This window comes from Mandrillus leucophaeus, unplaced genomic scaffold, assembly GCF_000951045.1.
Source record: "Mandrillus leucophaeus isolate KB7577 unplaced genomic scaffold, Mleu.le_1.0 Scaffold1017, whole genome shotgun sequence".
In the NCBI taxonomy this organism is placed as follows: domain Eukaryota; kingdom Metazoa; phylum Chordata; class Mammalia; order Primates; family Cercopithecidae; genus Mandrillus; species Mandrillus leucophaeus.
In genome coordinates this window covers 116,278-127,453 of record NW_012098288.1, presented here as the reverse complement: position 1 = coordinate 127,453, position 11,176 = coordinate 116,278, and the positions used below count along the sequence as shown (strand labels likewise).

At 41.7% G+C, this 11,176-nt stretch overlaps 1 gene segment (V, D, J or C); it reads left to right on the top strand.

Moving 5' to 3' along the window:
• LOC105537028 overlaps nt 1-6,829 on the top strand; it is a 250,840-nt gene extending 244,011 nt beyond the window's left edge. Inside the window, 1 exon segment of the V gene segment in view lies at nt 6,507-6,829. Within this exon segment, the coding sequence occupies nt 6,507-6,829 (323 nt within the window).
• Nucleotides 6,830-11,176: the final 4,347 nt, after the last annotated feature.

Sequence of the window (11,176 nt, the reverse complement as noted above, 5' to 3'; positions counted from 1 at the left end):
CCTGGCTAATTTTTTGTATTTTTAGTAGAGACAGGGTTTCACCGTGTTAGCCAGGATGGTCTCGATCTTCTGACCTCGTGATACGCCCGCCTCGGCCTCCCAAAGTACTGGGATTCCAGGCGTGAGCCACTGCACTCAGCCAAGCTGTTTTGATAGAAAGGCAACAGGCCATGGGCCTGGCTCTTGTGTGATGACTCCAGCAGCACGGCCTTGTATTTCAGCTGTGTGTAAGGAAAAAGGAAGGGACGAGTCGGGGAGTGCTAGTGTGGGAGCTGTCTCCAGGGCCTTTTTGAGAGAGCAAAAAGAAGAATGGGGCAAAGACTTAGGGTCTAAGGGATCAGTTAAATTACCTTTTGTGAGCTTGTAAAGTGGTTTGGTTAGGATAGCAAACCCTGGTGTCCAGAGTCAGAAATATCCAACAATGCCTAAGAAGGAAAGGAGTTGTTGTTTGGTGGTGGGGATTGGGGTCTGGGAGATTAACCGAGCACGGTCTACAGGAAGGGTGCGTGTATGTTGATGGAGGATTAAACCGAGATAGGTAACACCAGGGGAAGAAATTTGGGCCTTGGAGGGGGATACTCAGTACTGCTTTGAATAGAGATGTTGAAGAAGCAGGATAATGTCCTGCTGGGAAGATTGCTAAGAGGGGCTGCAAAGAAGAACATCAAACTATTGAAAAGGTAGGAGGCAGATGGGTGAACAGAAAGCAGACCATGAGAAAGGGCCTGGCCAAAGTAGCGTGGGCAGTCCCTGAAGCATTGGGATAAAACAGTCCAGGTGAGTTGTTGGGATTGGTGGGTGTCAGGGTCAGTCCAAGTAAAGGCAAAAAGAGGCTGAGAGAAGGGATGCAAGGGGATAGTAAAGAAGGTGTCTTTGAGGTCAATAACAGAATAGTGAGTTGTGGAAGTGGGTATTGAAGATAGGAGGGTATACGTGTTTGGCACTATAGGGTGGATGGGAAAGAAGATTTGATTAATAAGGCAAATATCCTGAACCAACCTGTAAGGTTTGTCTGGTTCCTGGATGGGTAGGATAGGGGAGTTGTAAGGAGAATTTGTAGGCTTTAAGAGGCCATGTTGTAACAGGTGGGTGATAACAGGCTCTGGTGGTAACAGTGATTAGGTTTTAACGGGATGGTAAGGGGTGCATGATCAGTCACCAGGGAGGGATAGAGGTATCCTATATTTGTGGATTAAGTCAGGGAGACACAAGGGGAAGATGGGAAGGTGGCTTAGAAGTGAGGAAAAGGGTGGCAATAAGGTGTGGCTCTAGCCCAGGAATAGTCAGGAAAGCGGATAGTTTTGTTAAAACGTCTTGACCTCATAAGGAAACTGGGCAGATGAGGATAACTAAAAAGGAGTTCATAAAAGAATGTTGTCTGAGTTCACACGAGAGTTGGGGAGTTTTAAGAGGTGTAGAAGCCTGGCCATCAGTACCCACAACACTTATGGGGGCAAGGGAAATAGGTCCTTGAAAAGAAGGTAATGTGGAGTGGGTAGCCTCCACATTGATTAAGAAGGGGACGGACTTATCCTCCACTGTAAGAGTTACCCAGAGTGTCTGTGATGGTCCAGGAGGCTTCTGAGGCGATTAGGCAGCATCAGTCTTCAGCTGCTAGGCCGAGAAGATCTGGGAAGGAGTCAGTCAGAGAGCCTTGGGCCAGAGTTCCAGGAGCTCTGGGAGTGGCTGCCAGGCGAGTTGGACAGTCCAATTTCCAGTGGGGTCCCACACAGATGGGACACAGCTTAGCAGGAATCCCAGGTTGTGGGCATTCCTCGGCCCAGTGGCCAGATTTCCAGTACTTGAAGCAAGATCCTGGGGGAGGAGGCCCTGGAGGAATGCCGGGCTGCTGCAGTTTAGGCATTTTTAAATTTTGTGACCCAATGTAAGCAAAACACTATCTGAGACAGGTCTCAATCAATTTACAGGTTTATTTTGTCAAATATATGGCTTATGGCCTGTGACACAGCCTTAGGAGGTCCTGCAAACATGTGCACAGGGTGGTTGGATTACACATTGATTTTATGCACTTTAGGAGACACAGAAATTACAGGCAAAGACATAAATCAATACACATAAAATATACATTAGTTTTTCCTGGAAAGGTAGGATATCATGAAGAAGGGGCTTCCAGGTCATAGGTGCAGTCAAAGCTTTCCTGACTGGCTACTGGTTGAAAAAGTTAAACTCTGCCTAAAGACTTGAATTCACCATAAAGAAATGCTTGAGTCTAGAAAACGGGGGGTTCTTGTCATGTAGATGAATCCTATGGGTGGCAAGTAAAGTAGACGGTGAATGTTGCTTATCAGACCTTTAAAAAATGTCAGACTCTTTGGAAAAGACTTAGTAAGCGGAGGAGATTCTCTATAGAATGCAAATTTTCCCCACAACAGGCAGCTTTGCAGGGCCATTTCAGAATATGTCAAATAAATATTTTTAGGGTAAAATATTTTTATTTTCTCCAGGGCCTATTATCTGTCATGTTGGAGTATGGTATCTTGTTGCTAAAAGGTATCTGTTTTGTCAGTCCAAAGATCTCTGTTGTAATGACAATGCTGGTTAGTTTGTCCTAGAAAGGTAGGATATCTTGAAGCAGGGGCTCCAGATCATACATGGATTCAAAGGTTTTCTGACTGGCCACTGGTTGAAAGAGTTAAGCTCTGCCTAAAGAATTGAATTCATCACAAAGAAATACTTGAGTTTAGATAAGCGGGTGTGGAAGCCATGGTTCTTGTCATGTGGAAGAATCCTGTGGGTAACAGACAAAGTAGATGGTGAATGGTGCCTATCAGACGTTTAAAAAAAAAAAAAAATCAGACTCTCAGGAAAAGACTTAGTAAGCGGAAGAGATTCTCTCAAGAATGAAAATTTCCCTCACTACAGGCAACTTTGCAGGGCTACTTCAGAATACGATGAAGAAATATTTTTAGGGTAAAATATTCAGATTTTCTTCAGGGCCTATTCTCTATCATGTTGGAGTATGGTATCTTACTGCTACAAAGCATCTGTTTGGTCAGGAGAGTACAATGAAGCACATCTATACCCATCTGTCATCATGGCCTAACTTAGTTTTTCAAATTTCTTTGAGGTACTCTCTGCCAAAAGTGGAGTCCATTCAGCTGGTTTGTGGCCTATAACTTAATTTTTGATTTTAACACACAGAAAAAAAAAAATCACTGCAAAAATTCAATCTGAAATAGATTGGTAAAGAAAAATTAAGTGCTTCCTAAATATTCCTACATGTCAAAGAAAGAGAAATTATTAGAATTCAGATGAGAAATGCCCCTCATACAAAAGATTAATGATTTTCTTTTTACTATCTCAGTTTGGGTCCACCAGCAATGAGGATTCCTGTTTAGGCAGCAAATTTACACTAGGAGGAAAGGAAGAAAATGAGAAAGGGAACAGAAGATGAATGGTAAAAGATACATCAACAACCCACCTGACTCAGGATAACTGAAGATCGACCACATGTGGAAACACAGACTAAAGTCCTTTGGGCTGTTTCACCTGAGAGATGACGAAGCTGGGGTATGTGTACACCTCATCCTGTCCTCACTGATTGTGAGCTGTCTCTCTTGTTCTCTTTCAAGCTGATATAACAGGTTCCTTGTCACTGTGTAATTCATAAAGAACACAAATTTGTTTTCTCACACGACTGGAAAATGGGAAATTTAAGATCGAGGCATGGGCAGGTTAAGGTCTGTTTTCTTTGCTTTCAAGATGATGCCTGGAGTTTTGGGTCCTTCAAAGGAAGGAAGGCCATGTCTTAACATGACAGACGAGCAGGAGAGAGAGAGAGAGACAGAGAGAGAGAGAGAGAAAGAGAGGGATCCCAGCACTACAATGCCTGTTTATAGTGACATTAGTGTATTCCACTAGAGGGCTCCACCCTGACAACCTAAGCACATCCCAATAGGCCCCATATGGCGTTACCTCTACACTGAGAATTAACTTTCCAACAGATGGATTCTGGAGGACACTCTGAAACCACAGAACTTGCCTAAGAGATACCCATTCCAGGCCATTTGGTTAGCAATGCATGCAGGCAGAATTCTCTGCCCAAGACTGTAAAGAACATAAGACATGTATATTGCCATTGGAAATGAGCAGAGGTACAGCAAAGGGAAAGCCGTAGACTACAGAGGGGGACTCCTACATTCATCCTGGTACAGTTAACCCTTGAATAACTTGGGTCTGAAATTTGCAGATCCACTTATATTTTCTCACATGTGAGTCACCTGTGAGCAAGCACTTAATAAGTAGTAAATATATTTTCTCATTTTTATAGTTTTCTTAATAACATTTTTTCTTTAGCATGCTTTATTGGAATAATAGAGTATATGATATAAATAACTCTTAAAAAGTATTAATCAACTATATTTTATCACTAAGCCTAGCAGTCTAGCCTTTCTAACTTATGTTAGAAATGCAAAAGTTCTACACAGGTTTTCATCTGATGCACCAGTGGTCAGTGCCCCAACCTCCACGTTGTTGAGGGGTCAACGGCCCTTTCAGTCTGTAGCTGCATCTCTCTGGAACAGCATCTTGGCAGTAAGTAAAGGAATGGTTGCAAGTAAAGGAATCCAGAAAATAACATCTCAAACTATGCTGCATTTTTATGATGATTATGTAAAACCCACGTCATTTAGAAAGCAGCAAATGCACAAAAAGGCTATTCCTAAATATCCTTTATCTGCCTAAAACCAAATTTTTCAGAAGGAAACCAATTTTCAAGAAAATTCTTCCTGAGAATTTTTGTATCAGGATATGTTTATGTTTAACACAAAACAGGAATCAAAAATAGAAGAGACTGGGAATTGATACATTATACAGGCAGGCTGTTACCTGTCCTTTTGAGGATGCACTTCTATTCTCATCTATTCTCTCCAGGTTGCCAACACTTCCCAATTCCCTCTTCCCTAGAAAGGAAATATGAACAACTGGATCTCACTGAGTTATCTGGGAATCACCCTGCTATGATATCCTGCTGCATTTCAGATGAATTTTGTTTGCCTTTTCTCTTATTATTCTTCCTTTTGTCAGTTTATTTAGAGAACAAATGAAACTTTCTTCCTTTCTTGCAATATAACCAAGTCCCTTAAAATTCTGGTGGCTTACAAAGCTGCAGGAAGGTTTGTGCATGGGATTTGCAGGAAGGGAGGAAGCACTGTGATTTGGCTCACCAAGTCAGGCATCAGTAAAATTTTGCACAGCCCTAGGCTGCAGCCCACTGATGTTCATATAGTTAGATCCACTTCCCGTGCTACTGAGCCAGGTTGGGACATTTTTGGGTACATTAGAGATGTGCAATATAATGATTGCAAATCATTTCCAGTTTCATTTGGATCAAACTGCTTTCTCCATGTACATAGGCAATTGCTTGATAAGAGATTCAGTGTCTCTTTCCTAAAAATGTTAACAGGGTTGCTGGTGTCTGGGTCATGGTGATGTCCCAATAACTGATGAAAAGTAAAAGAAGAAAGTGGCATTGATGGTGCATGGCAGGGACATGCTCCGTGCAGTGGCCACCCTCACTAAAAGAGATGAAATTTGGGTAATAACACTCAGTGGCAGAAAAGAAGGTAGACTATGAAGGTGCCCAAAACAAGAATAAGCTGCAGCCCATTTAGTCTCTGGGTATTACAGAGACCTGCAGCTCTGGATAATGGTGGATCTGTGAGTGCTGCACGCATTGAGAAAACATGGTATCATCTCTGTGCATCCGTAGTAAACTGCTTGATCTTATAGTGGTAAGAACAATGGCATAACACCATTACCTACCACTTACAAATATACATAACATCATGTCAATATATTTTATTTTTAATTTTTTTACAAAGGAACAATGTTAAACTCACAGAAATGTTGCAAGTATAGGACAAAGTACCCCCTTCCCTAACAAGAATCATTTGAGAGTCTTTTGAAGACCTGAGAATCATACCGTTTAACATTTTATTATGTATTTCCTACAAACAAGAATGCTCTCCTAAGTAATCCCCATACACCAATGAAATACATTACTCCATCGACTCCTGAGGAATATTTCAAACTGTCAAAAGAAAAAAAACCAAAAAATTGTCTCTCATAACAAAATAGTCCCCAGTAGAAACACATTGTCTGCCAACAAATTTGTGCTACCCTGCTCTTACCTGGAACACCTGGGGACACTGAGCTGGTACTGAGTTATTCTGATGAGCTAGCCCTGCAGCTGTGCCCCGTCTGCCCCATCTTCTGCTCATTTGCATGTTCGCAGGGCACATCCTCCTGCCCTGAAGACTTCTTAATAGGCTGGTTACACTTCGTGCAGGAGTTAGACCCAGTCTGGACACAGCATGGACATCAGGGTCCCCGCTCAGCTTCTAGGGCTCCTGCTGCTCTGGCTCCCAGGTAAGGAAGGGGAACATTAGGAATTTACTTGGCCCAGTGTGTTCAGTACAGCCTGGCTCTTCAGGGAACTTCTCTTACAATTGTGTGGATATTTGTTTTTATGTTTCCAATCTCAGGTGCCAGATGTGACATCCAGATGACCCAGTCTCCATCCTCCCTGTCTGCATCTGCAGGAGACAGAGTCACCATCACTTGTCGGGCGAGTCAGGGCATTAGCAGTTATTTAGCCTGGTATCAGCAGAAACCAGGAAAAGCCCCTAAGCTCCTGATCTATGATGCATCCAATTTGCAAAGTGGGGTCCCATCAAGGTTCAGCGGCAGTGGATCTGGGACAGAATTCACTCTCACCATCAGCAGCCTGCAGCCTGAAGATTTTGCAGTTTATTACTGTCAACAGCGTAATAGTTACCCTCCCACAGTGTTACACACCCGAACATAAACCCCCAGGGAAGCAGATGTGTGAGGCTGGACTGTCCCAGCTGCTCCTCCTGATGCCTCCATGGGCTGAGAGTGTTCATCAGATGCAGCCACACTCTGATGGTGTTGGTAGAGGGAGACATGAAGTCACCTCTGCATCCCAATTTCTTTTTCTTTTCTCAGCCCCAGCTGCACAGACATAGCAATGCCTCTCCTGATTTAATGCATACAGAGATCATGACACCTGAGGAGTCTAGTTTATGGCTTCAGTTGGAATTCATATAACAGAGAAGAAGCCACTATAGATATTCTAAGCAGGAATTGTCTTAATACAGAGAATTAGAGTCTAAACTACTGAAGTCTAAGTAAAATGTAGAGATGAATCTCTAAATTTAATGTTTACTTGCAAAGAAGTATTTGCCAAATGAGACATACAGGAAAACTCAATGGTCTTCAATATGTTGGAAGAACAAAGAGAAGTAAGCATTTTATGGGAAAGGGAAAATGTTACCTATGACTCTTTGAGAAAGTTCATTGGCACTAGCAAGGGTTGGGAGCTGGCAAGCTCAGGCTGGTCAGCAGTGGTGGACAAAGTGAATCCTAGAATTATGTCAAGTTATCTCAGAAGTTGTGGATCAATTTGATTTCAGGTTATAATAAGCCAAAGCAGTGAAGCTTGCAGAGAATTTTGTTTCTGAAATACCGGGGATTCAGTGAAGATCCTGCTGCTCACCACACAGAAAGCTGATCACTAAGACAACAAGCATTGCCAAGGAACAGGTGTTACTCAGGTGCTGCAGCCGAGGAGATGAGGCACAATTCGCAAATGTATCTCCCTGAACTACTAAAATTAGGGGTTTATATAGCAGGGAAGAAATGTGGGAAAACAGGAATGGGGGGGTAAGGAAGATAATTTGGTCAACAGGAAGCAGGAGGTCAGTTAGGCAATCATAGTGGGCAAAGGGTCTGATGTCTCACTCTTCCAATTCAGTGATATATAACTTTCAGGTCCTTGATAGTATCTAGAGGCCTGATGATTGGTTTCCTGAAAAAAGAACTCAGATTAACAAATGTAACTATTTTGAGTTTTAAGACTGGGGGAGTCAGTTTCTATGTTTATTCAAAAAAACATAAACATTAGATCCATGGGATAATAGGGCCTATTTCAACTGAGTTCTAGCAACAATATTTTGCACCCTGAGTGCCTTTCCCTCCTGGTTTCTTGGTTCTGTTGGACATGACGAGAATTACTGAATTCCTACGATTAACTTTTACACTACAGCCTTTCAAAGCCAAGGACATAGTAGTCAGGAAAGTTGATAGTAGAAGCAGGATTCTCTAGTACTCCCTCGGAAAATAGAATTCATCTGTCCCTGAAGTATGGGCTATCTAACCATGTGGTTCTCAGTCCTGTCTGAAAGCTTAACGGTGGGGTGCTGCTGCTCTCCACTTCCTACAGCATCTTTCTAGGTTTTTCTCCAAGCACAAGTGTTGACAAGGAAGAAGATGGTGGGAATCGCCATGTTTGGGTGAATTCAGTTTCTAATGGCTGGCATTTGCATAGGAAAGCTTCCAAGCCTGGCTCTAAGAGCCAGAGCTTTCCTGCTAGACAAGAAGCTTTTCTAGAGATGCTCTAAAAGAAACAAAACCTTCCCAAGGACCCCCTTTCCTCTCTCTTTGCCTAAAATAATTTCTTAATAGCTCCTATAACACTTGGGTTCCAGAGACGAGGACATGGACATCTTTTGGGGTGGGACATGATTGATTCCACCAACAAGAAACATATTCCCCAGGGTTGTCCTTCTCTAAAGTAAAATTTAAAAAATCACGAAGTATTTTTATGAATCAAGAGAGCTGGACAAAATCTCAGACTCAGGTTCCTCTAACTTGTGATTTTTATCTGTTGGAGTGTGCTCACTCACTCCAATGTCACTAATGTAGATTAATATATTGATGTGTAGGTAGTTTTAGAGGATTTTCAAAGTTTGTGACCCAGTATAAACAAAACAGTATCTGAGCCAGGTCTCAATCAATTTACAGAGTTATTTTGCCAAAAATATGACTTATGTCCTGTGACACAGCCTTAGGAAGTCCTGTAAATATGTGCCCAAGGTGGTTGGATTTACAGGACTTAGGAAGTCCTGTAAATATGTGCCCAAGTGCACATTGGTTTTATGCACTTTAGGGAGACACAGAAATTACAGGCAAAGACATAAATCAATACATATCAGATATACATTAGTTTGTCCTGGAAAGGTCGGAAAGCTTCAAGCAGGGGCTTCCAGGTCATAGGTGGAGTCAAAGCTTTCCTGACTGGCTACTGGTTGAAAGAGTTAAGCTCTGTCTAAAGAGTTGAATTCATCATAAAGAAATGCTTGAGTCTAGAAAATGGGGTGTGGAAGCAAAGGTTCTTGTCATGTAGATGAATCCTATGGGTAGCAAATAAAGTAGATGGTGAATGTTGCTTATCAGACCTTTATAAAATGTCAGACTCTTTAAAAAAGACTTAGTAACGGGAGGAGATTCTCTATAGAATGCAAATTTTCCCCACAATAGGCAGCTTTGCAGGGCCACTTCCGAATAGGTCAAAGAAATACTTTTGGGGTAAAATATTTAGATTTTCTTCAGGGCCTATTATCTGTCATATTGGAGTATGGTATCTTATTGCTACAAAGTATCTGTTTTATCAGTCCAAAGATCTCAGCTGTAGTGATAATGCTGGTCAGTTTTGTCTGAACCCCAAAGGGTGGCGAGCATAATGAGGCACATCTAAATCCAACTGCCAGTCATGTCCTAACCTAGTTTTTCAGATTTCTTTGAAGTTCTCTCTGCCAAGAGAGGAGTCCATTCAGCTGGTTGGTGGCTTACAACTTAACTTTTGGTTTTAATACCCAGAAAAAAAAAATCATTGCATAAATTCAATCTAGAATAGATTGGTAAAGACAAATTGTTTCCTGAATATTCGTACATGTCAAAGATAAAGAAATGATAAGACTTGAGATGATTAATACCCCTCATACAAAAGAATAACAATTTTTTTTTTTTTTTTTACTATCTTAGTTTCAGTCCACCAGCAATGATGATTCCCATTTAAGCAGCAAATTTACACTGGAAGGAAAGGAGGAAAGTGAGGAAGGGAACAGAAGATGAATGGTAAAAGACACATCAACAACCCACCTGACTCAGGAGAACCGAAGATCAACCACACGTGGAAACATGGACTAAATTCCTCTGGGCTGTTCCACCTGAGAGATGAGGAAGCTGAGGTATGTATACACCTCATCCTGTCCTCACTGATTGTCAGGTGTCTCCCTTGTTCTATTTCAAGCTGCTATGACAGATTCCTTGTCACTGTACAATTCATAAAGAACAGAAATTTATTTTCTCACATTTCTGGAGAATGAGAAATTTAAGATCAAGGCATGGGCAGGTTAAGGTCTGCTTTCTCCATTTTCAAGATGAGTCCAGGAGTTTTGGGTCCTTCAAAGGAAGGAAGGCCATAGTTTATCATGACAGAGGAACAGAAGAGAGAGAGAGAGAGAGAGAGAGAGAGAGACAGAGAGATCCCAGCCTTTTAATCCCTTTTTATAGTGATATTAATGTATTCCACTAGAGGGCTCCACCCTGACGACCTAAACACATCCCAATAGGCCCCACATGGCAATACCATTATACTGAGAATTAACTTTACAACAGATGGATTCTGGAGGACAGTGTCAAATCATAGCACTTTCTAAGTGATATACATTCCAGGCCGTTTGGCCAGCAATGCATGCAGGCAGAGTTCTCTGCCCAAGACCGTAAAGAACATAAGACATGTATACTGCCATTCTAAGTGAGCAGAGGTACAGCAAAGTGGAAAGCCCTAGACTACAGATGGGGACTGCTACATTCATCCTGGCCCAGTTAACCCTTGAATAAATTGGGTTTGAAATTTGCAGATCCACTTATATTTTCTTCTGTGTGTGTCACCTGTGAGCAAGCAATTAATAAGTTGCAAATATATTTTCTCATTTTTATAGTTTTGTTAGTAACATTTTTTTCTTTAGCATGCTTTATTGGAATAATAGAGTATATCATATAAATAACTTAAACACAGTGTTAATCAACTATTTATTTTATCACTAAGGCTGGCAGTCAAAAGTAAGCTATTAGTACTTAAGTTAGAAATGCAAAAGTTCTACACAGGTTTTCAACTGCACCAGTGCTCAGTGCCCCAACCTCCACAGTGTTCAGGGGTCAACAGCTCTTTCAGTCTGTAGCTGCATCTCTCTGGAACTGCATCTTGGCAGGTGGGTTGTAAGTAAATGAATCCAGTAAATAACATCTCAAACTATGCTGCATTTGTATGATGATATGTAAAACCCAC